General features: G+C 38.8%; 1 protein-coding gene across 4 annotated transcripts in view; it reads left to right on the top strand.

Annotated features, from left to right (window-relative positions):
- DPY19L3 (dpy-19 like C-mannosyltransferase 3) overlaps positions 1 to 26,797 on the top strand; it is an 80,414-nt gene that overhangs the window by 26,339 nt on the left and 27,278 nt on the right. For all 4 annotated transcript variants that reach the window (XM_007996198.3, XM_007996202.3, XM_007996197.3 and 1 more), the window contains exons 4-12: positions 294 to 384; positions 3,969 to 4,090; positions 4,696 to 4,841; positions 6,575 to 6,698; positions 7,241 to 7,375; positions 20,813 to 20,944; positions 22,622 to 22,723; positions 25,774 to 25,847; positions 26,025 to 26,183. In XM_007996198.3, coding sequence (XP_007994389.3) covers positions 294 to 384; positions 3,969 to 4,090; positions 4,696 to 4,841; positions 6,575 to 6,698; positions 7,241 to 7,375; positions 20,813 to 20,944; positions 22,622 to 22,723; positions 25,774 to 25,847; positions 26,025 to 26,183 — 1,085 coding nt within the window. The remainder of the gene's footprint in view (positions 1 to 293; positions 385 to 3,968; positions 4,091 to 4,695; positions 4,842 to 6,574; positions 6,699 to 7,240; positions 7,376 to 20,812; positions 20,945 to 22,621; positions 22,724 to 25,773; positions 25,848 to 26,024; positions 26,184 to 26,797) is intronic.

The following is a 26,797-nucleotide window of genomic DNA, read 5'->3' as shown; positions in this document are numbered from 1 at the left end:
TTTTCTGCCATCCCTGTTTTGTGTCTCACTGATATTGCATAGGAATGATGATGTATTCTTTAAAAATTTTTTTAAGATTAAACATTCACTAAAGTAGAGAATAGTGGGACAGACTCCCATGTATCCCTCACTCAACTTTACCAATGATCAGCCTTCCATTTTTGTTTGCCAAAATTTTTTGAGATATATTTTCAGAGATTTTTCTCTTTCAAGTTGCAGTTATATATCCTTTCTACAGGAACAATAAACCAAAACTAGGTCATGTAAACCCATAGGATCTAACTCTGTTTCAGGAAGTGGAGCGAGAAATCTCATTCAGAACAGAGTGTGGCTTGTATTACTCCTACTACAAGCAGATGCTGCAGGCTCCAACCCTCGTGCAAGGTAATTACAACTGATAGTTTCGTTTGGGGTCTTCTGCATTTTTTTCAATATTTTAGTCAGAAGTACTGTGTACTAAAAACTACTTAAATGCTCTCTAGAACATGTGTAGCTTTTCCTTGTTAATGTCTGATCATTCCATGAAAATGTCTTTTTTGCTCGGGAAGAAGTTATGTAATACTTTATATAACCCTCCTCTCTTTGCCTTCCAGTTCTGTTCCATCCCAAAAGTAATACCTTTACAATTTCATGGTTTTGTTGCTGAATTTTCTCATGATCATTTTGGAAGAGGTCTTTGCAGGTGAAAGGAGTATTGTCTGAGAACAGGAGGCATTTTGGTAACACAAATAAAAATTACAGTTGTCTCTCTTGTCCCCAGTACCCCCATTCATTCCTTTATTTCACAGTCGCCATTTTTGTGCATTTTTACTTATCCTGAGTGGGTTAGACCCCACACTCTGCCTTTACTCCATCTAGTGAAAGCCCCAACATGCATCTCTTCTACCTAATATATACTTAACAGGCTTAGCATGAATGCATGTGACAGAAAAACTGCTCTTTTATAGGCTTTATTTGGAGTCGGCTTTGACATTTTTGGTGGCAGTTATTCATAAATTAGTTGCAGTGGTATGATCATAGCTCACTGCAGTCTCAATCTCCCAAGCTCAAGCAGTCCTCCTGCCTCAGCCTCCCAAGTAGCTGGGACTACGGGTGTGCACTACCACATTCGTTTTTTGTTTTGTTTTGTTTCTCTGTGGAGACGAAATCTCACTGTGTTGCCCAGGCTGGTCTCAAACTCCTGAGCTCAAGTGATCCTCCTGCCTCAGCCTCCCAGAGTGCTGGAATTATAGGCATGAACCACTGTACCCAGCCCATAAGTGATGTTTTGTACTTGTAGTTTTATCACCTAGGAGACATGACATTTTGGTTATCTTTGGTTTTGTGCCATAAAAATTAATGAGTTGGTCCCTGTGTTGATAGCCAGATTCATCCATAATAAGGGTAATTACTCACCAGCCCTTCACTGGTTTTAGCAGCCATTGATGATTATCGTCTGTAGTTCTTATTTCAGTAGGGATGCAAATTAGTGACCTTCTAATTCTGTCATTCCTCCTGTATTTATTAGTTGGAACTCTGTTATATAGAGAACCTTCTCATTGTTTGGCTACCTTGCGGTACAGTTTATACAAGAAAGGCAGGCTTAGTATTCATTTTTCCCCCATACAATCAAACCTTGTTATTCACAGATCGCATAGTTGCAAAATCATTTACTTCCTAAAATATACTTATAACCTAAAATCAGTATTAATAGTGCTTTCACAGTCGTTCATGGACATGTCCAGAGCAACAGAATAGTCTCTGGCATACGTGTTTCCCACAGAGACTGAATGAGGTGACACTCTGCCACCTTGCCTCAGCTTTCACACTGCAGTGTCCTTTTCAGAAAATCTCTTTTATGCCATGGCCTTTGCATTGTTTTGCTCTTTGTTGCAGTTTAAAATGATCCCCCAAGGCCAGGTGCGGTGGCTCACGCCTGTAATCCCAGCACTTTGGGAGGCCGAGGCGGACGGATCACCTGAGGTCGGGAGTTTGAGACCAGCCTGACCAATCTGGAGAAACCCTGTCTCTACTAAAAATACAAAAAAATTAGCCGGGCATAGTGGCGCATGCCTATAATTCCAGCTACTCGGGAGGCTGAGGCAGGAGAATTGCTTAAACCTGGGAGGCAGAGGTTGTGGTGAGCCGAGATCATGCGAGTGCACTCCAGCCTGGGTGACAGAGCGAGACTCCGTATCACAATTTTAAAAATAAAAAAATTAATGAATTAAAACACAACAGACTGGGTGGCTTAAATGGCAGAAATTTTTTTTCTCACAGTTTAGGAGGCTGGAAGTCTGAGGTTAGGGAGCCACATGGTCAGGTTCTAGGGAGGCCTGTCTGCCTGGCTTGCAGACAGCCACCTTCTTGCTCTGTCCTTACATGGCAGAAAGAGAAGAGCGAGTTCTCTGGTGTCACTTTTTTTAAGGCCACTAATCCCATCATGAGGGCCCATAACTCTCCAACCTAAGAGTTGGAGAGTTATCCATCCGTAACATTCCTGTGTTAGACTTCAGGCTTGCCATAATGTAATACCACAGACTCCGTGGCTTAAACAACAGAAATTTTTTCTCCCTTCTGGAGGCTAGAAGTCCAAGATCCTCATGCTGTTAGGATTGGTTTCTATTGAGGCCTCTCTTCCTAGCTTTGTAGATGCCCTTTTCTTGCTGTGTCCTCACATAGCCTTTCCTCTGTGCAAATGTAGAGAGAGCACAAGGGCAAGCTCTTGTCTGTTCCTCTTATAAGAACACCAGTCCTATCAGATTAAGACCCCAACTGTGTGACCTCACTTACCCTTTATTGCCTCCTGTAGGCCCTGTCTCCAAGAACAGTCATATTGGGGGTTAGGGCTTCAGCATACAGATTTGAGGGGGACACATTTCAGTCCACAGCACCTCCTATTGAGGGACATCTGGGTTGTTTTGGATCAATCTTTTGCTGGTACAAATGGTGCTGCATGAGTGACCTTGTGCCGATGTCATTTTGTCTTTTTGCCAGCCTGTGTGTGGGATTGATTCCTAGACACAGGCTTTCTGGGTCAAAGGGTAAATTCCTATGTGATTTTTGCTAGATACTGCAAAATTTCTCTCCATAGAGATGACACCATTTTATATTCCCAACTATAGTATATAGGAGTCTACTTTTTTATAATCTCACAGAGTGTATTGTAAAACTTTTTTTGCCCAGGCAGTAGGTGAGAAATAGCATCCCTCAGGGTAGTTTTAATTTGCAGTCTTTTAATAGGAGCAAGGTTGAGCATCTTCTCCTATGGGGAAGGACTGTGTGCATGTTTTCTTCTGTGAACTGTCAATTCATGCCTTGGATTAATTAGCCTGGTTACAGTGACAGAGGACCTCTATGGCTTGGATCTCTATAACAGCAGGTCGAGTTCTCCTTCTCATGACAATGTCTGCTGTGAGGGAGCTGCAGCTCTACTCTGCCCCGAACATCCGTGCATTCAAGCCCTATTCGGAACATGCCAGTGTCATGGCAGAGGGCAAGAGCAAGAGCTGGTAGAAACATGCCTTGTCTCCTAAAGCCTCTGCTCAGCTGTGACTTACATCCACTCACATGCCGCTGGTTAGAGCACATGGCCAAAGCTGTTCTGGGGAGTGGAGAAGGAAGGCCATGTATACTCTCCCAAAGGAGATACTGCAGGTCGCATGGCAGGAGGGCAGGGTGGAGAAATGTGAAATCCTCTTGCCCGCATTTCTAGAGAAGGACCTTGTGGTGGTGGTGGTGGTGGTGGTATTTGCATTCCGGTTACAAAAGTTTTAATTTGCCTATGTTTGTGTAAATGTTTAAATGATGTCCATCGAATGTGTGGTAAGCTCTTTGAGGGCAGGAGTATGGTTTTTTTGCTTACTATTATATCCCCAATGCCTACCACACTCTCTACAACATACTAAACAATCTGTGGATAGTTTTGAATGAATGAATAATTATGAGTGTAATTATTTTCTTCCTGACTTTTCACATACCAATCTTAGGTTTTCATGGCCTAATATATGATAATAAAACTGAATCTATGAAGACAATTAATCTGCTTCAGCGAATGAATATTTACCAAGAGGTTTTTCTCAGTATTTTATATAGAGTTCTACCCATACAGGTATGTTATGTTTTGTGACACTGAATTGTTAATATCAGATGAAAGTCAAAGCCTGCCATTTTGAGCTGAAAGTTGTCACATCTGTCCTTCTGATCTTCAACTGGTTTAGTAGAAAATCAGCAATACCGTATTTTTTCCATGTATATTGTGAACTTTTTATTTTGTAAGATATTGCTTTTTGTTTACATAAGATAAAAGGTTTTTGTACATAGATGCTTCCTGGCTTAGATATGTATGCAGCCTAGAAGCTAACAAATACTTTCATTTGGAAATGTGTAATCAGTCTTGATGGATCTTTGAGATAAAAAAATTTGTAAAGTCAGCAAATCACAATGACCACTTCTCATGTGAATGAGGTATCCTCGGACTGAGTTAGGTATAAAACTTTCTGGAGTAAAGAGTGAAGCCAGACTTCTCACGGACTTCCTTCCCCTGTCTCTTAGTGGTGGGAAGAAAGGCTGCCCGAATGGGTGAAAGTGTGTAGGCTTGCTGCTTGGAATTAGGGGCAAGCTCCTGCATATTCTGTTCCTACTGTCATGTTTGAAATGGTACTGAGGAGGGTTAGGGCTCACCCGTCAAACTTGTTTTATTGTTCCCTTTTACAGAAATATTTAGAGCCGGTTTATTTTTATATTTACACCTTATTTGGGCTCCAGGCGATCTATGTCACAGCTCTCTATATAACCAGCTGGCTACTCAGTGGTACGTGGCTGTCAGGACTGTTGGCGGCTTTCTGGTATGTCACAAATAGGTGAGTTGGAGTCAGTATGCTTCTTTTCTTTCCAAAATGTAAGTAAAAATGAAGTGACTTCATTTCCAGCTCAGAGAAATTTCTTCTGCCACATTTGATTGGTTGGGAGCATTTTCTCTTTGGTTTTACCTGGTGGTTTACTCAATTTTTCTTGTTTAGTTAGGGAGAAAGTGCTGCTTACGTATAATTCCAGCTGAGGAACAGAGAGCATTGAATTGCAAATCAAGAAAATCATTCATAATAATCCCAAACCTATTATCTGTTTGCTGTGTGATCAAGATTTCTCCAGCCACATATCTCATCTCTTAAAGGGTTTTTTTAAATTGACAAATAGTAATTGTACATATTCATGGGCTACATAGTGATATTTCAATACATATAGAGTGTATAGTGATCAGATCAAGGTAATTAGCATATCAATCATTAAAAAGTTTTTGGGTTCTTTTTGCTCTTTTTTAAAGCCAATGAAGATTTTTAAAAATTTTATTTATTTAGGGGTTGTTTTTGTTTTTTGTAGAGACAGGATCTCCCTGTGTTGCCCAGGCTGGTCTTAAACTCCTGGCTTCAAACAGTCCTCCCACCTTGACCTCCCAAAGTATTGGGATTACAGGCATGAGCCACTGTGCCTTGCCTAAGAAGTTTTAATTGTATCTTCACTGTCAACCTTAATAGGGTTGTGTATGGCTCTCAATTAGTAGAGCTTAAAGATGTACAAATGCAAGGGCATTTTTGCCTTATTTAATATCTACTATTATAAGCAGTAGAGCCTTATGAAATCACATCTTAAAAAAACATATTCAAGATCATTGAATTATTGCCTGACCTACAGTGGCAATACCAGTATTCAAAAGGAGTCTTAAAACTTGAGCATGAGTTCTAATACAGGTTTTATTTTGTAAGTCTAAGCAAATTACTTGTTATTACAATCCTGTTGGGGGTTTACTGTATGCCAAACACTTTACAATATGCATTATATGTCTTCTTCTAAGCACCCTATAGAGTAGATACCATTATTATCCCCATTTTAGAAACGATAAAATCGAGGCTTAAAAGGTTACATTTTGTATATAGATATAGATATCTGTATATCTATATTTCTTTTATATGAGACATATGTATACATTGATACATTGTTTCATTTATATATCTCTTTTATATAGAGATATACATAGATATAGATACCTTGTTTGATATATAGACACACACGTGTATGTATGTGTTATATATGTGTATCATTTATTGAATGCCTAGTATGTGTGGGGATGGTATACAAAGATGAAAAATCTTACCCATACTTGCCCTCTTGGGGTTCACATTCTAGAGAGGCAGGAAGTTTTTTAAAAATACTGTCAATGACATATTTAAGACTCAAGTATAAAAAACACCAAAGAAATACAGAGAGGGAAAATGTTTATTGCCTCTTGACACTAATGAAGTTAGGGAGAAATAAAAGTAAGGGTTTGGCATGATACATTTGTGAGTAGGTCTGACCTGGGTTTGAATCCCAGGTGCTAAGGGCATACCCATGGACAGAGCACTTAAATGTTCTCTATGCCAATTTTATGTTACAGGGATGATGATGATGATGATAAGGACAGTTATTGAGAACCAGTGGCCAGAATCAGATCTTAAGTATACTTGTCCTTAATATGATATATCTTTCACTGAGGAAGTCTTCGAAGAAATTATTGTAAAAGCTATCACTTTGGCCATTTGTGTTTTCTTTTGTGCAGAATAGATACCACAAGAGTTGAGTTTACCATCCCACTGAGGGAGAACTGGGCGCTGCCATTCTTTGCAATTCAGATAGCAGCAATTACATATTTCCTAAGACCAAACTTACAGCCTCTTTCTGAAGTAAGTGTTTATAAAATTTCATATATTTTTAATCCCCCAATTTTATATATGAAGCTTCAAAAAATGTGATGTGCTTAGTATCCCAATGCATGTGAATAGTTCTTATTCCATGACCAATTTTTAAACTTGAGTTAAATTAAGTTTTCTTTTCCTGAGCTTTTTCCTACTTTGCAAAGAAAATGTTTTCATTTTTGATGTTAAAAATGTACTCAACATAATCTACCCTTAAATAGTTGCAGCAAACCCACACACGATTTCTGCAAAACTGTCAGAATTTTTAAGCCCTTGCTCTTGAGATGTGATTTGGTGCATTATCGCCTCCATAATAGTGTGGAATACACACACCGTATGTGAATATTTATATGCAAAGTGTCACTTTATGATAGTTAGAGCTTAAATAACAAATGCAAGGGTTTTCAGAGCAACAGTTTATGGTTTTTCTGTTTGGTTTATAGAGATACTGGCTGCTCTTGAGAAAACTTGTCTGCAAGGTTTTTTATTACTAGAGACATGTAAATTATACAAAGGTTTTCTTTTTACAGAGGCTGACACTTCTTGCCATTTTCATATCAACTTTTCTCTTTAGTCTGACATGGCAATTTAATCAATTTATGATGCTGATGCAAGCATTAGTGCTGTTCACACTGGACTCCCTGGACATGCTGCCAGCAGTGAAGGTGAGCTTTGCTTTCTTTTCTCACTTGAGATTTTCGCCATTTATTGTTTTTATATCATAGAATGAGATGAAAATATGCAAGTACTTATGGGTAAAATTGAAGCTGTTTCTTAGATCTGCTGTACATTTGCTGTGGCCAATTGAAGCTAAGTAATTTATGAAGCCTAGTTTGACCATCTTAACTTTTATTCTGCTTATTTTAAGTTAAAAAATGGAATGGATTTATTTTGGAGTATAAGTGCCTAGGTCAATTGTTATTTATACAGATGACTTAAATTTTAAAATATAAGATAGCTCTTTTAAGATTTCTTACTATGTACTGCCACTTTTAAAAAAGAACTCAATAGGTATATAACAGTTTTTCTGTAGTACTTTATAAAATTTTCATAGTCACATTTAACTAATATGGGATGTGAATCCCTGTTGACTGGCTGAAAGTCACATGTGAAATAAAGAAACCCATCTCTGTCTCCTAGTGTCTGCTGCTGTCATTTAATCACATTTTTTCATGTGCAAAAATATGATTTTATGTATTGTATACAGTTTTAAAATGGCTTATAGTTACTATTCTAAAGTAGTAATAACTTAAATATTTCCCAAGTAGAATAAAATACTTTCTCCAGATCTAAGGCAGCAGTGTAGCCCAAGGATTTGCTCTCATTTATTCCATATCAAAGGAGATGCAGCCAGCTTCCATACGGATTGAGTCTGAATTAAGAAACATGAAAGCCAACCAGCAAATACACATTGCCTGTCTGCTGAGACACTGTAATAGGATGGGCACTACAGGAAATGCTAATATGTGTAATTTATTGTCGTAGCCACAGTTTGCCTTTTAGCTTGGGAAACAAAGGTTACACACATCAAGAACAGGCAGACAAATGATAGCTGCTAATTAGCAATACTGATATATCTAAAAGAAGAAAAGTTATTTTTAGGCAGATAAGTGTTTACAGAAGTGAGAAGCTAGAACTGGACCACCGGATCACAAACGAGAGTAAAATTTGGGTGGGATGTCGGGTGGGGGCAGAATAGGAAGGTAGAATACGGCAAGAGCGAGTAGATAGGACAAAGTTTATATATGTATATAAAATGTTTGGTGTTTCTGCAGGTGTGCCAATGGCCACTCCTACACTGCTGGTAACCTATACACTCCTATAATCCTTCTTTAGTGTAGTTTCACAGCACGTATCAAAAGCCTAAAAATGTATTTGCCTTTTCACCAACATTTCTACCCCTATAAATTTGTCCTAAGTAAATAATCTACCATGTTCATTTTAGCTGTATTGTAATAAGAAAAAGCTGGGCAGAAAAGATAAAAAGAAATAAAAAACTGGAAATGACTTGAGCCAATAGCAGTAAGGTATACTTAATAAATGATGGCATATCTATGCAATCAGGTATTACATAACCATTAGTTTCCCCCCATATTTTTTTGAAAAAGCAAAACAGAGAAAATGAGTAAAGGTTCTGGAAAAACACACAGTAAAAGTATTAACAGTCAGCTACATGATTGATGTTCTGCATATTCTTTTTGTTCTTTAGATCTTTGATTTTTTCTGATAATGAACATGTATCTCTTTTCTTTTTTTCTTTGAGATGTGAGTCTCACTCTGTCTCCCATGTTGGAGTGCAGCGGCGTGATCTTGGCTCACTCCAACCTCCACCTCCCGAGTTTAAGCAGTTCTCCTGCCTCAGCTTCCCAAGTAGCTGGGAATGCAGGTACATGCCACCACACCTGGCTAATATTTGTATTTTTAGTAGAGACAGGATTTTGCCATGTTGCCCAGGCTGGTCTTGAACTCCTGACCTCAAGTGATCCACCTGCCTCAGCCTCTCAAAGTGCTGGGATTACAGACGTGAGCCACTGTGCCCATCTGAATATGTATCTCTCTTAAAATTAGAAAACAAAGGTACTGTTTTGGCTCACACAACATTTTAAAATAATATAGCTAATTTATATTTAGTTCTAAACTTTGTTCAACTTTTGCATTTGAAGCTATGTTGGTATTAGAAGTAGTTGTAAGTATCAGACTTTAAGAAAGAACATTATTACAATGAAAGGATCCTGAGTTATAAAACTAAATTGCTGCTATCAGCTCTGAAAGTAACTGGCTCTTTTAGCTTAGGCAAGTGATTTAACTTAGTTTCTTCATGAATTAGAATCACTTCTCTCTAACCATGTCAAATGGGAAAGAGTTGGAATAATTGGTATAGAAAAAGGTAATAACAAATTCAGAGCTCAAGATGGTGACAAGAAGCAGTACCTTCTTCAGTCCGTTTTGTCGTCTTTTCATGAATGATGAAACTCTTACCAGCAAAAACTCAAGTTTCCAGTCAGAAATGTGAACAGAGTAAAACAGAACAGCGAGCATATTATAAAGTGTATACTTTAGCTTAATTAAAGGCTAAAATATGGAGGTTAATAAAGTTTTCTTAATTTATGTGGAAACAAGACACATTCATGATAAATGCTTAAGAGATCATGTTAAGTACCCTATATGCTTCCAGACAAGAGTGGGTAGAGACATTTCTCCCCGTTCCTCCCCAAAGTACATTTAAAAACCTTAGACACTATATGTATATAACAAACCTAAGAGGAATTTCAGAGGTAGTAAGAAGAAATCAGACTGCCTAAAGACCTTGAGACCAGAGAGAAAATTTGACAGCGAGTTTCTTGGGTTTTCTTTTTGCCCCATATATCCTTGACTGGGTGCTGAAGAAGTCAGAAACCTGGGAATACCAGTGGACTCAAACAAAAAGCCTACTCCCTCTAGCAAAAGGACCAGCAGAGAGGAAGCCTAAGAAGACAGAAAACTTTCAAACATTAACTGCCTTATTCTAGCCAAATGCTACAGAAAAAAACCACAGCCCCACTCCCACCTCCATCAGCAAAGTTCAGTGGGAAGCCTAGACTCCTACCCTTACCCAGCTGTCACTAGGCATGCCTCGCTTCCTGCCAGACCTGTGCCAGAGAAGTCTAGTGGGGAACCAGAACTTTCACCATCTCCCAGAGACATCTGTGAAGGCCGCTTGGGAAACCTGGACTTCAACTCTCACTCAGTGGTAATGAGACATCCTGTCCCCTCTCTGTCAGGGGAGGCCAACAGGGAGGTGGAGACTCTAACCACCACCCAGATGTAATAAGCCTTTCTCTATCTACTGCCCTACCCTATGCTGTCGGTGGACCATGTAAGGAGCAGTGGTGACACACTTCTGTCTCTCCCAGCCAGGATGTGTCAGCAGGGACCTGTAGAGAGCCTGAACTTTCACCTTCACCCAGCAATAAGGAAGCACACCTTCTGCTGACCCCCAGATGTCAATGGAGGGCAAGTGGACACCTTGGACTTCCATTTCCGTCTGGAAGTAACGAGGCAGCACCCTTCTTTCCCCGTTAGTGTAGCGTTGGCATAGTTTGAATGTTTTTGTGGTCCCCCACCAAATTTATATGTTGAAACCCAAACACCCAAGGTGATGGTATTAGGAGGTAGGGCCTTTTAGGAGGTGTTTAGTGCCATTATAAAATAGGCACAAGGGAGCTGTTTCACCATGTGAGGAGGACACAGCAAAAAAGTGCCATGAATGAACCAGGAAACAAGCCCTCACCAGCCAGTGAATATGCCAGTTCCTTGATCTTGGACTTCCCAGCCTCCGGAACTATGAGAAGTATCTCTTTTGTTGTTTATAAGCTACCTAGATTACAGTATTTTGTTACATAGCAGCCTAAATGGACCAAGACACGTGGTGTCACAGGAGGCCTGCTAACATGGCAGATTTAAATAAGATCCAGGGTCCCATAATGTAATAGGATACAGTTAAAAATCACTTCTTAGGCCAGGCACAGTGGCTTATGCCTATAATCCCAGCACTTTGGGAGGCGAGGCAGGCAGATATTTGAGGTCAGTTTGAGATCAGCCCGGACAACATGGTGAAACCCTGTCTCTACTAAAAATGCAAAAATTAACTGGCTGTGGTGGCATGTGCCTGGAATGCAGCTATTCAGGAGGCTGAGGCAGGAGAATAGGTTGAGCCCAGGAGGCGGAGGTTGTAGTGAGTTGGGATGGGGCAACTGCATTCCAACCTGGACAACGGAGCAAGACTTTGTCTCAAAAAAAAAAAATCACTTCTTATACTAAGAATTAGGAAAATATCTCTTGAGTGAGAAGAGACAGTCAATAGATGCTAACACTGAGATACACAGAAATTGGATTATCTTACAAGGAATTTAAGGCAGCCATCATAAAAAAAAAAGCTTCATTGAGCAGTTACAAACACACTTGAAGCAAATGAAAATACAAGCTCTAAGCAAACAAGGAGAAGACACAAAGAATAAGCAAGTGGAAATTTTAGAACAGAAAAATTCCAATAATCAAAGCTTAAAACTCAGTGAATGGACTCAACAGCAAAATGAAGTGGTCAGAGGAAAGAATCAGTGAACTTGAAGATAGAACAATTTAGAAATTAGCTAATCTGAACAAGAAAAAATAGAATGAAACAAAAATGAACAGAGCCTCAAGGACCTGTGAGACTATAATGAAAAGTCTAACATTCAGGTAATCAGAATCCCAGAAGACGACAAGAAAAGAGTGTACTGAAGCTGAAAAAAGTATGCAAATAAATACTTTTGGAAAAAATGTTGAAATTTCCTCAAATTTGGCAAAAGCTACAAACCTTCAGAATCAACAAGCTGAGCTAGTATCAAACAGGAAAAATCCAAATAGAGCCACACTAAGACATTATAATCAGACTTCTGGAGAGTAAACATAAATTTTAAAAAAAGTTTAAAGTAGTCAGAAAAATACTGTACCTATAGGGGAAAACCAATTAGAATGACAGTGAATTCCTCATCAAAAACCATGGAGGGGCTGGGCCCAGTGACTCATGCCTATAATCTCAGCACTTTGGGAGGCTGAGGCGGGTGGATTGCTTGAGCCCAGGAGTTCGAGACCAGCCTGGGCAACATCATGAAACCCCATCTCTATAAATAATAATAATAATAATATGATTAGCCAGGCATGGTAGCACGTGCCTGAGGTCTCAGATACTTGGGAGGCTGAAGTGGGAGAAATTGAGGCTGCAGTGAACTGTAATTGCACCACTGCATTCTAACTTGGGCAACAGAGCAAAACCCAGTCTCAAAAATAAAAGCAAAAAAAATAAAAATAAAAAACATGGAGGCCAAAAGGAAGTGGCATAGTGTTTTCAGATGGAGAAAAAAAGAACTGTCAAGGCTGGGTGCAGTGGCTCATGCCTGTAATCCTACTACTTTGAGAGGCCGAGGTGGATGGATCACAGTGTCAGGAGATCAGGACCATCCTGGCTAACACGGTAAAACCCTGTCTCTACTAAAAATACAAGTTGGGCGTGGTGGCAGGCACTTGTAATCCCAGCTACTTGGAAGGCTGAGGCACGAGAATGGCATGAACCCAGGAGGTAGAGCTTGCAGTGAGTCTAGATCATGCCACTGCACTCCAGCCTGGTCGACAGAGCGAGACTCTGTCTCAAAAAAAAAAAAAACCTGTCAGCCTATACTCCTATACCTAGTTAAAATGCCCTTCAGGAATGAAAGAGAAATCAAAACATTCTCAATTAAGGAAACTAATATTGCCAGTAGTCCTACCTTAAGAGAATGGCTAAAGGAAGTTGTTGAAACAGAAAGGAAATAAGGAATTTAAGAGCATCAGAAAGGAAGAAAAGGCAATGAAAAAAGTAAAAATGTGAATAAATATAACAGACTTTTCTTATTCTCTTGAGTTTCTAAATCATGAGGCTTGGCGTGGTAGCTTATGCCTGTAATCCCAGCACTTTGGGAGGACGAGGTGGGCAGATCACCTGAGGTCAGGAGTTCGAGACCAGCCTGGCCAACATGGTGAAACCCCATCTCTACTAAAAATACTAAAATTAGTTGGGCGTGGTGATGGGTGCCTGTAATGCCAGCTACTCAGGAGGCTGAGGCTGGAGAATTGCTTGAACCCAGGAGGCAGAGGTTACAGTGAGGCAAGATTGCGCCATTGCACTCCAGCCTGGGAGACGAGGGAAACTTCGTCTCAAAAGAATATATATATTGTATTTGATGGCTGAAGCAAAAATTATAGCACTGTCTTATGCGGTTCTCTGTATGTAAAAGAAATACTTAAAACAATATAAAATGGGAAGGGTAATGAGACTTAAATGGAAGTTAGGGTTCTTTGCCTCACTCAAACAGTTAAAATGTCCATACCACTAGTCTGTAATAAGTTATTAATGCATAATGTAATAGCCAGAATAACCACTTTAAAAAACTATACGAGGCGGTACATGAAAAAACAGTATAGATAAATAAAAATGAAATTCTAAAAATGTTCAGATAACCCATAGGAAGGCAGGAAGAAGAAAGCAGGAATTAGAAACAAGCAAACAAAAAAGAATAAAAGAGCAGATTTAATACCTAAAATAGCAATAATTACATTAAAGGTAAATGATCTAAATATACTAATTAAAGAGATGGCAGGGTGGATTTAAAAAGCATGACCCAACTGTTGTCTAAAACACACTTCAAATACAACAGTATAGATAAGTTGAAAGTAGAAGGGTGGAGAAAGATAACAACATGCAAGTATTAATCAAAAGAAAGGAGTAGCTATGTTACTATCAGAGAAAGTAGATATCAGAGCAAAGAAAATTACTAGGGACAGAACAGAACATTATATAATGATAAAAGGTTTAGTGAACCAAGAAGGCATAGCAATCCTAAGTGTACCTGCACCAGACAACAGTACTGCGACATGTGTGAAGCAAAAACTGACCGAACTGAAAGGAGAAATAGACAAATTCACAATTGTAGTTTGAGACTTCAACACCTCTCTCTGGACAATTGATAGAACACCAGACAGAAAATCATCAGAGATATAGAAACCAACAACACCTTCAACCAACAGAATCTAATAATCATTTACAGAAACTCCACCCAACAACAGCAGAATACTCATTCTTTTCAAGCAGTCACAGAATACTTACCAACATAGACTATCTCCCGAGCCATAAAACAACAAACATAGATGAATTAAGATTATAGAGAATATAATCTCTGACTACAATGGATTCAAATTTGAAATCAGTACAGAAAGATAACAGGAAATGTTTCAATACTTGGGAGTTAAACTCACTATTACATGTACAGTAGTAATAGCCAGAATAACCACTTTAAAAAAATATAAAGATATACACTAAAAAAGAGTCAAAGAGGAACCCTTGGAGAGCATTGAACTCAATGAAAATGAAAGTGAAGCATATTTAAATTTGTGGGACACATCCAAAGCAGTATTAAGAGGAAAACGTGTAGCACTAAAATACTTACATTAGAAAAGACAGAAAGTCTGAAATCAGTCATCCAAGCTTTCACCTTAAAAAAGGGAACAAAATAAATTCAAGCCAGGAGAAGACAATAGTAAAGAGCAGAAATCAATGCTATTGAAAACATATGAATAATAGAATTAATTAAAAAGAGCTAGCTTGGTCGAGCACGGTGGCTCACACCTATAATCCCAGCACTTTGGGAGGCTGAGGCGGGTGGATCACCTGAGGTCAGGAGTTCAAGACCAGCCTGGCCAACATGGTGAAACCCCATCTCTACTAAAAATATAAAAATTAGCTCAGCGTGGTGGTGGGTACCTGTAATCCCAGGTACTTGGGAGGCTGAGCGGGAGGATCACTTGAATCCAGTAGGCGAAGACTGCAGTGAGCCGAGACGGCGAAATTGCACTCCATCCTGGGCAATGAGAGCGAAACTCCGTCTCATGGATGGATGGATGGATGGGTGGATGGATGGATGGATGGATGGAGAGATAGATAGGTAGATAGAGCTGGCTCTTTGAAAGATTAGTAAAATTGTGAACCTTCTCCATAATTGCCTTGGAACATTAAAACTTTTCAATCTTAACAGACTTCCAAAGTTCTGAGTCTCAGGAAGAGTGGGAGGTGGGTGGGTGTTGAGTGCTTAATGGATACGATTCACATTACTTGAGTGATAGATACAGGAAAAGCCCAGACTTCATCAGTATATGTTTTATACATGTAACAAAACTGTACTTGTACCCCTTAAATGTACACAAATGTATAAACCAAAGTTTTGAGCCTCTGTGGTACTATTTATGTGGTAGCCAGTATAGCATAGTGGTTAAGCACACAGAGTCTGCAGCCAGGCTGCCTAAGTTTGAATGAGTCATACGTGGGTCATATGGAAAACTTTTGGTGTTTTATTAATGTTAAACAGATGTTAACTGTGGTTATTATGAATGGTGATAAGGAGCCTGAACACGATCCATTGAAGACAACTGCAGTTATTATACACAGAAAGGATATACAGTTGTCCCTTGAACAACACAGGGGCTACAGGTGCCAGTGTCTCCCCCCAGCAGTTGAAAATCTGCACACAATTTTTGACTCCCCAAAAACTCAACCACTAGTAGCCTACTGTTGACCAGAAGCCTTATCAATAACATAGTTGATTAACACGTATTTTGTATGTGATGCATTATGTACTATGTTCTTAAAGTAAGCTAGAAAAAGGGAAATGTTAAATCCAAAGGAAGAGAAAATGTACTTACTGTTTATTAAGTGGAAGTGGATCATCACAAAGGTCTTTATCCTCATCATCTTCACATTGAGTAGGCCGAGGAGGAGGAGGTACAGGAGGGGTTGGTGTTGCTGTCTCAGGAGTAGCAGAGGCAGAATAAAATCTATGTATAATTGGACTTGTGTTGTTCAGGGGTCAACTATATTCTTGCTGCCTTGTTTCTATACTGTACTGTACTAATAGAACCGGGAAAGAATATCCAGTATACCACTGATAATCCAGGACTTCCTAATACACAGTACTGCTCAATTTTACATTTTTGGCTGTTCATCAGCAATGTTTCATTTGAATGTATATAAAACTATACAATCTTGTTGTTACACAAACTGCCCCTTTTTCTGGAAATAGGCTCACTTGATATAAAAAGAACTGTAAACATCAAAAAACACCCACAAATAAAGGCAAACAGAAAGACGTTTTTGGAAAAAAAGCATTTGTAAATGAGTTAGTATCCTTAAAGAGTTCCTACACATCCATGAGAAAACCATTTATAAACCGATGAGAAAAGGGAACAAAGGACACAAACACTGCCTAGAAAGAAGAGCATCAAAAAGAGTCAAATGCATGGGTACAGATTTAACCCAAAGTGATAACTTGTGCTTTACAAAACACCACAAAGCATTGCTGAAAGTTTTAAACGCCTAGATTGGAAAGATAATGCATGTTCTTGGGTTGGAAGACTTAACTGTTGTTAAGATGTCAGTGCTCCCCAAATTGATCTACAAATTCAACACATTCCCTCTCAGAATCCCAGGAGAAGTTTTTGCAGAAATTGACAAGCTGATCCTGAAATTCATATGGAAACTCAGGGGACCCAGAATACCTAAAACAATCTTCAAAAAGAAGAGTAAAGTTGGAAGACTCACACTTTCCAATTACAAAACTTACTAGAAAGCTATAGTAATCAGGACAGTGTGATACTGGCAGAAGGGTTGACGTAAACCCAAGGAATAGAATTGAGAGAGATAAACCCTCACTAGAAATGGTCAGTTGATTTTCAACAAGGGTTTGAAGATAATTAAATGGAGAATTAATGGTCTTTTCAACAAATAATGCAAGAATAACTGATATCGACATGCATGAAGTTGAGCCCCTTCCTCTCACTGTACACACTAACTCAAAGTGAATCACAGACCTAAGTGTAAGAGCTAAAACCAAAACTTTTAGAAGAAAACATAGTAATAATTCTCCATGACTGTGGAGTAGCACAGACCTTCTTAGATACAACACCAAAAGCACAAGTGACTTTTACAAAAGCAGATTAGTTGGACTTCATCAAAATTAAAACTGTTGTACTCAAAAGTGTATTATTAAGAAAGTGAAAAGACAGCCCATAGAACGAGAGAGAATATTTGTAATCTTATATCTGATCAGGAATTCCGGAATGTATGAAGAACTCTTATAACTCTTTCAGTGATAAAATAGCAAAGGATTTGGGTAGCTGTTTCTCTAAGTAAGATACATAAATGTCCAATAAACACATGAAAAGATGCCAACATCATTAGCTGTCAGGGAAATGCAAATCAAAACCACAAGCAGATACCACTTTACACCCACTTGGATGGCTAAAATTAAAAAACAGAGACAAATGTCACGGATGTGGAGAAATTAGAACTCTCATACGTTGATGATGATGGGATTATAAAATGATGTAGTCACTTTGAAAACCAGCATTTCCTCAGCGTTTCCTGATTTTAAATATAGAGCTACCATATGATTTAGCAGTCCCACTCCTAGATACATACCAAGAGAAATGAAAACATAACCATGCAAAAATATTTGTATATGATTGTTCATAGCAGTGTGATTCATAGCTACAAAGTGGAAACCACCTGAATGCCCATATCCCTCCCATAAACAATGTAGTCTGGCCATGCAATAAATAGTGTTCAGCGATAAAAAAGAGTGTTGATACATGGTGCAACATGAATGAAACTTGAGAACACTGTGCTAAGTAAGAGAAGATAGCCAAAAAAGATTGCACTTTATTCCATTTCTGTGAAATGTCCAGAATTTACAAATCTGTAGAGAACAGTGCATCAGTGGTTGCCGGGGCTTGGGGTAGGGGATTATGGTGAGTGATGGCTAGTGGATATGGGTTTCTTTTGGAGTGATGAGAATGTCATAAAATTAGACTGAGGTGATAGTTGCACAATTCTGTGAATATACCAAAAATCATAAAGTATACACTTTAAATGGGTGAATTTGATGGTGTATGAATTATATCAACTAATAAAACTGCTAAGAAGGAAAAACTCTTCCTTCTCTAACCAGTAATTGTACTCAGGAATCTATCCCTAAGGAAATGTTTTTATTCATCCATTCCTCCAATGTTTATTAAGTGCCACTCTTCTGGTGGGTATTCTTTAAGGTGCTGGGGATACAGCAGTGAACAAAATACATAACTAATCAGAATTCGATTAGAAATTCTGAGAATCAGATCTGAAAAAAATTTTTAAAAGGATGTTCACAATGTTAATAAAAAGCCAGAAACACCTGAATGGTCCAGTGGCAAACAAATTATGGCATATGGTGGAATGTTACATAACCATTTAAAATTTAAGTTTTCACAGAATAGTCACTGATGTGAGAAAAGGATATGGTAGGATGTGAAGGATGTAAAATCCTGTACATGAAATACTATATACTGCTATGAAATCAATATTATTTCTTTAGGTAATGGTGCTGAGTTTTGACTCAAGAGCCCACCTATTGATTGCTATTTCTTGTTTGTGTTTTTCTGAAGTGTCTAACTCTCCTAGAGTAAGATACATTATCTTCATGATCCTAAAGATCATCCGCATCCATTTCCCTGGGTTCCCACTGACACTAAGCAAAGCGCTGAACTGCTGCAAGCCTCACTTTTCAATGCTTCTATCAATAGGTTTGTTTCCCTTGAGGTTAAGAGTACAAAACCATGGAGAAAATCAGATTTGCTGCTGAATAAAACTGGTATTTTTCACATGTCAGTATGAGTATGGCATTGTCTGATTTGAAAGAGAAGAAGAAAACTAACAGAATAAGTGTCCACTCTTTGTTAGGAACTGCCTTTTTTTTCTTTGTGGCATGTTTCGTGTATTCAAGTTAGTTGTGTTTTGCTGCTTTTAGTATCAACCTGTCAACAATTTTCATTACATCGAGAGTTAATCCTTAGCGCTCATTATGTGCCAGGCATTTCCTCCCCACCCGCCCATCCCCCTCTTTTTTTTTAGAGACCAGGTCTTGCTCTGTTACCCCGGCTGGAGTGCAGTGGAGCAATCATAGCTTACTGCAGCCTCAACCTCCTGGACTCAAGTGATCCTCCTGCCTCAGGTTCCTGACCAGCTGGGACTACAGGCTTTTGCACTACCATACCTGGTTAGTTTTTTTATTTTTGTAGAGACACAGTCTTGCTGTGTTTCCCAGGCCGGTCTTGAACTCCCGGGCTCAAGCGATCCTCCTGTCTCAGCTTCCCAAGATGTTGGGATTACAGGCATTAGCCACCGTGCTTGGCCACCAGGCATTTTCATACATTACCACATCTGGTTCTTGTCAGACCCTACATCAACTCTGTGAGGAAGGTGTCATCGTCTCTGGTTCACGGATGAACCATTTAGGGCACATAGCTGGTGTGCACCAGAATCGGAACTGCAGTACCGTGCTGTTGATGCCGGAGCTGATGTCATTGCCCACTGTCCTGTGCTGCCTGCTGTGAAGCTGTGAGGTCAAAGAAAACAAGGTCATGCAGCAGGAGGGGTTTGCAGTCTGATCAGGGGATCTGGGCACACACTCACATAGACAAAGCAAGGAATGAAACAGTCCTAAAGTATAGAGTATGGAAAGCTAGGAAATAACAGAGCACACAGTAAAGTACTTATTGTTGGCCATAAACAGTAACTGAAATAGTTGAAAAGAAAACTGAAGATTACAAATGGCCTTTGCCAATTCCCAGAAATAAATACATTTATGTTGTTGTTTACATCCTCTACTTCATATCATCCCTCTTTACTTCCCTTTTAATTAATGGTAGAAGATTTGTTATTAAAAGGTAAATAAACAGTTGGTGTGTATATGATTTAGTTTCCTTTTTTAGATTGTGTTTCTTTTTTTTTTTTTTTCTTGTGATGGAGTCTCACTCTGTTGCCCAGTTTGGAGTGTAGTGGCACATTCTCGGCTCACTGCAACCTCTGTCTCACGGGTTCAAGCAATTCTTCTGTCTCAGCCTCCCAAGTAGCTGGGATCACAGGCACGAGCCACCACACCCGGCTTTTTTTTTGAGACGGAGTCTCACTCTATCACCCAGTGTGGAGCACAGTGGCGTGATCTCGGCTCACTGCAAGCTCTGCCTCCCAGGTTCATGCCATTCTCCTGCCTCAGCTTCCCGAGTAGCTGGGACTACAGGTACCCGCCACCACACCTGACTGATTTTTTGTATTTTTTAGTAGAGATGGGGTTTCATTTCTTAGCCAGGATGGTCTCGATCTCCTGACCTTGTGATCTGCCCGCCTTGGCCTCCCAAAGTGCTGGGATTACAAGCATGAGCCACCGCACCAGGCCTTTTTTTTTTTTTTTTTTTTGTATTTTTAATAGAGATGGGGTTTCACCATGTTGGGCAGACTGGTCTTGAACTCCTGGCCTTTAGTGATCCCGCCCGCCTCGGCTTCCCAGAGTGCTGGGATTACAGGTGTGAGCCACCGCGCCCGGCCTAGATTGTGTTTCTTGAAGCTATGTGTGTTTTCTGCATTATTTGTAAGCTGAGGTTGTATCCAACTCATGACCAACATGTCGGCATGTGGTGATCTCTTGGTAAAATGTTTGTACTCATCTAATCTTTGGTTCTTGCAGGCGACGTGGCTGTATGGAATACAGATAACAAGTTTACTCCTGGTCTGCATTCTTCAGTTTTTTAATTCCATGATTCTTGGATCGCTGCTCATCAGTTTTAACCTTTCAGTATTCATTGCAAGAAAACTTCAGGTAGGACTTTTTTTTGCGCTTTATGGAAGTAACCTTTTTTTTAATTGCGTGGCTTATTGAACCTTATTTTCATACAGCATACAAAGAGAAATTTACGACCTGATTTCACACTAAAAAGCGCAAGTGGCATTGTGTGCTTTTTCATGTGCATGTGGTAGCATTTCGATTTCAAGCTTTCTGAAGTCATCTTTTTGTTTTGACAGTTATTTCTTAGAGAATTGGAACCTTACCTTCAATGTGGGGGTCGGCTAAAGGTGCTTGGTTGAATGTCACTGATTTAAAGTTGAAGTAAAACAGAAAAGTTTTTAATTTTCATGAGTGTGAACTCAGGAGTGAAAAGAGTCTCCTGCTTATGTTGGGAGCGTGTTCATCACAGTCTTTCACGTTGGTGGATACCCTGTTGTCATTTGATGTAGTAAAGCTACTCTTTTCCCCATCCTTCCATACCACACTAGTTATTTTTAGGTGAACCAAAATTAACTCTGTTTTGAGAATTTTGAAAATCCAAATAAATAGCTTTAGAAACAGTGGAACATTTCCTAGGGTATTGTCAAATCATGTTTGAAAACAATGACTTGCTCTTTTAGCTTTATTTATATAATTAAATTTCTTGTATTTACATAAGATATGAGTCATTTGTTTTTGCTTAAAATTATAACATCCTGTTTCACATACACTAGAAACATTTCTGTGTGAAGAAGCCATGGTTTTCCACTTTGAGAAAAAGAAATCATTTTTCTTATTAGTCTTTTGAGTGAGAATTGTTATGGACAAAGGCTTTTGACTATCAAAAACAGCAGTTCACAGTCATCCTTTTAACCTTAATTATAAATAAATACTACTCGTATTTGAACTGTTAAGATATTATTATATTTAACAATGTATAAAATTATCTGATGATTATAAGAAAACTATTACATGTCAAAAGGCACAATGTACTTCTTTTTACACCTATAGGTCTTTTATGTAACTGAGTTGTAACTATGTCTGTGATGTGGGAATTAATTGATAAAAGATGTAACAGGGCCGGGCAAGGTGGCTCATGCCTGTAATCCCAGCACCTTGGGAGGCCAAAGTGGGCAGTTCACGAGGTCAGGAGATCGAGACCATCCTGGCTAACATGGTGAAACCCCGTCTCTACTAAAAATACAAAACGTTAGCTGGACGTTGTGGCGGGCGCCTGTAGTCCCAGCTGCTCAGGAGGCTGAGGCAGGAGTATGGCGTGAACCCGGGAAGGGGAGCTTGCAGTGAGCTGAGATCGCTCTGCTGCCCTCCAGCCTGGGCAACAGAGTGAGACTCCGTCTCAAAAGAAAAAGAGAAAAAAAAAAAAAAAGATGGAACAGTTTGTTTGGTCAGCGTATCCTGAATACCTTCCAAATGGCAGACCCCAATCGTCCAGTTACTAAGGTCTTAAAAAATAATTAGGAAAAAAAAAAAGACTAGGATACATTTCCTCATCTTATGAAGCTCATTATTAAGTGACTCATTTACTGCTAGAAAATCACAGATATTAAGACAGTGTAACCCCATGAAAATGAGTAGGTTGTAATTTCCACGTGTGTTTTACCTTTATGTTGTATGAGCCAGTGTTTTTAAATCCTTAAGTAAGCTTATCTTCACTGTTTATGAAGTTATTTTAAAACTTAAGAATTAAAACATAACTCTTTTAATTTCTAGAAAAATCTGAAAACTGGAAGCTTCCTTAATAGGCTTGGGAAACTTTTGTTACATTTATTTATGGTTTTATGTTTGACACTTTTTCTCAACAACATAATTAAGGTAAGTTAATAAAATGACATATTTAATGTATTTTTAATTAACTTATGGCATTGGAGATAATTTTTGAAACTTTCTTTTTCATTTTTAATAAACTAATTGTTTTAGAGACTGGGTCTTGCCATTCCCCAGGCTGTCCTTGAACACTTGGTCTCAAATGACCCTCCCACCTTAGCCTCCCAGGTTGCTAGGACTACAGGTGCCACCACACCTGGCTTCTTTGAAACTTTCAATTTTAAATAAATTCTTGCTTTATAAAGTGTATTACCGTGACTGGAGAGTTACCAGTTTTACTTCAAACAGGCTCAGTTTTAACTTTGTCTTAGTAACAACGATTATTTTATTGATTTTAGTCATTCATTTCTGTGTACTCTTATGTCCCACCTTGAACTTACTCACCTTTTGTTATGAAACTTTTAAAAGCTTAAAAAGCATTGAACAAATATTTCCCTAAATTTAAAACTTATTTTTAGTACCATAATATACACATAGCTTTCTGTACTGTGGTACTTAAAAAAAAAAGACATGATTTTTATTGAGTTCAGTTAATAAGTAAACTGGCCTTACTATCTACTTTCTGCTAGAAGAAGAGTTAAGCTCATTTTTCCCAACATTTAACTGACTTATATGTAACATGCCTAACAGAACAACTCATTTAGTAACGTAGGCATCCATTGGTTTTATGTCCAGTAGGTGCTTTGCTAAGATTTTTACATTGCCCCAGGGGCTCTGCTTAGTTTAACATACTTTTTAAATGTTTTTATTGGCTTTTTAATTTTTTTTCAGGGTAGGCTTTATTAAAGGTATAGTTCTTGGACCTTGATATCCCATTTGTTTTTATGCTAGAGCAAAACTACACTGATTTCTTCAGATAATTTTGCCTGTCCTAGAAGGTCGGTCTCAGGATAGGAGGCATCTGCAAAACAAGCTCCTTTTCCACAAGAGAACTGTGGTCCTTGTTCACGTCTGTTGACTATCAAAGAAAAAGAGTCTTCACTCAGCCAGTCACTATGTCACTGTGTTCTTTTTTTTGTTTTGTTTTGTTTTGTTTTTTTGGACAGAGTCTCTCACCCAGACTGGAATGCACTGGTGTGGTCACGGCTCACTGCAGCCTGGATCTCCTGGGCTTAGGTGTCCTCCCACCTCAGCCTCCTGAGTAGCTGGGACTATAGATGCATATCACCACGCTAATTTTTGTATTTTTTGTAGAGACAACGTTTTGTTGTGTTGCCCAGGCTGGTCTTAAACTCCTAGGCTCAAGCAGTCCACCTGCCTTGGCCTCCCAAAGGATTATAGGCATGAGCCACCATGCTCGGCTGTCAGTATGTTCTTAAACTCCATACAGTCCAGTACTTGTCAATAATTTATTTTTAAATTTCTACTTTTGTTTCTGTTTTTGTTTTTTTGAGACGGGATCTCACTGTGCCACCCAGACTGGAGTACAGTGGCACGATCTTGGTTCATGGCAGTCTTGACCTCCTGGGCTCAAGCAGTCATTCCACTTCAGCCTGAGTAGCTGGGACTACAGGTGTGTGCCACCACACCTGGCTAATTTTCACAATTTTTGTACAGATGGGATCTTGCCATGTTTCCCAGGCCGGTCTCAAACACCTGGGCTCAAGGTATCCCCCCACTTCAGCCTCCCACAGTGCTAGGATTACAGACACGAGCCGCTGCACTCAGCCAAAAGCTTTTTTTTGAGTTGATGAATACCCCATTTATCCTGGTGGGATTATTACACACTATATGCTTGTAAAAAAATATTCATATACTCCATAAATGCATACATCTACTATGTGCCCACAAAAATTAAAAAGCTTATTCAAAGCCAGGTATGGTGGCTTATGCCTGTAATTCCAGTATTTTGGGAGGCTAAGGTGGGAGGATCGCCTAAGGCTAGCTAGGAGTTCAAAACCATCCTGGGAAACATAGCAAAACCTAAACTCTACTAAAAAATTTTTTTTCAAAACTTATTTGAGTGGAACTGCTAGCATTTCTGGAAAAGTGGCCAAAAGATACACAATTCTTCCATTGACCCACTATACATATTCAGTGACCTGTTCTTGGATTAAATCAGTAAAGAGCTGCATCCCTGAACCACCATTTTTTGAATCTCCAAAGAATAACATCTGTTGAATTGCATTTGATGTCTTGCCAGTGACGTACAACAAGAGGAAGTAGAGAAACTTTTCCTTGAAAGTCCTTGCTGTTTTTGCTGTACCCATGGGAAAAATTTATTTTGAGTCTCAGTTCTAGGACTGTTAGGATCTCTTCTGAGCAACTGTTTTGTTTTACTCTTATAAATCTGTGAGTGACATAAATATATTGACCTACCTCTTTGCATTTGCTGCTGGAATGCAAAAGACCAGATTTGTGGCTCATCTCTAATGAATATATTGTGTGTACTGAACTCAGTTGTGGCTTCATGTTTTTTCCCTATCTTCATTTTTCTTCAAATAGAATGTCTTCACCATTTGTGTTATTATATATGGATTTTTAAGCCACAAATTTAAAATAGAATTATATGAGTTAAAATTGTAATCACTAATGATGAACACTCATATTTGTCTGTCCACCCCTTGAGGGTTACAACTTGAATTGTCTTTGAGTGAATAAGTCTTGGATCGATTGTATCCGCAGACCAAAAGCCCCAAAGCCCGACAGGCCTTGTGGGTGGTGTATCTATTTGAGGTTTCAGATCATCGTCTTGTCAGTTTTCTGGTCTGAAAACTTATGCTCACTATGCCTCAGCCTTCTCCCTCTCCCTGAAACCAAAAAATCTCATCTTTTACCTATTTTGCATATTTAACTTATGTATAAGATGTTTTTTGAATAAAGGATTATGCTAAAATGGGGAGTGGGGATTGGAAGGAGTTTGGAAGTCCCTGCTTTGGAATTCCTCAGTTCTGAGAACTACTGTGAACATTTACTGATTTTATACACCCACATCCTCCTATGAAATTGGACACTGAATATATAAATTCAATGAGAAATTATCAGAAAACTATGCCTAAAGGACTAATAGCAATTTTTGTTTTCTCTTTCCTCGATAGAAAATTCTTAACCTGAAGTCAGATGAACACATATTTAAATTTCTGAAGGCAAAATTTGGGCTTGGAGCAACAAGGTATAACTGAATTGAAAATCTATGTTTGCTATTTTCTGTTGAATCAGCAGGGACTTTAAAACTTAAGTTGTCATTATGCCTTCACCTATTAATTACAGACTCCCTTTGAGGAAAGATGTAATGTCATTTCTTTGTCTTGTATTGAATTTAATACTTTGCTTTCCATTTGTTCCCTAGGGATTTTGATGCAAATCTCTATCTGTGTGAAGAAGCTTTTGGCCTCCTGCCTTTTAATACATTTGGAAGGCTTTCAGACACTCTGCTTTTTTATGCTTATGTATTTGTTCTGTCCATCACAGTGACTGTAGCATTCGTTGTTGCCTTTCATAATCTCAGGTATGGTATATTTCAGAAATCTAATGCTCTCCTATTAATGAACTTGTTCCATGTTGCAGAAAAATTGCAAAGTTGAAAGTCAGAATATCAGACACAGAACAGAGTAATAGTATTCATCTTAAAGGGGGAACATACCTCTTCTACAGTGGACTACACTCCCAGTAGTTAAGAGACAACAGAGTAACGATCAGATTGCATACGGTCTGGGCCTAAGTCTTGGCCTGCTCACTTGGGGACAAAGTGATCCTTGAGTCAGTTACATAACCTTTCGATATGTCCATTTCCTTATCTTTAGAATGGGAAGACTAAGAGTACTTACTCTACAGGGTATTTGAGAAATAAGTAAGTCAGAACAACATAAAGCACTTAAAATAGTGTCTGGTGCCTAGACTTTGGCAGGTACAAGCCATCATGAACTGGTTTCATTATCACTGTTGACTTGTAAGCCTCTGTTGTGTTTCCATCATTAGCATCCTGTGTTTTTCTCCCTTCCACCTGTAGCTGCTTTTTTGTATTCCTCTTGAAATGTAAGAGTTAATTAATTATTGCTCATTTGTTTTCTTGCATCTTGCTTCAGGGCTGATAATATTGGAGTGGACCATAATTATTAGTAT

This window comes from Chlorocebus sabaeus, chromosome 6, assembly GCF_047675955.1.
Source record: "Chlorocebus sabaeus isolate Y175 chromosome 6, mChlSab1.0.hap1, whole genome shotgun sequence".
NCBI lineage: Eukaryota > Metazoa > Chordata > Mammalia > Primates > Cercopithecidae > Chlorocebus > Chlorocebus sabaeus.
Note: the sequence above shows the minus strand (reverse complement) of the source record. Positions and strands in the feature narration are given on the sequence as shown.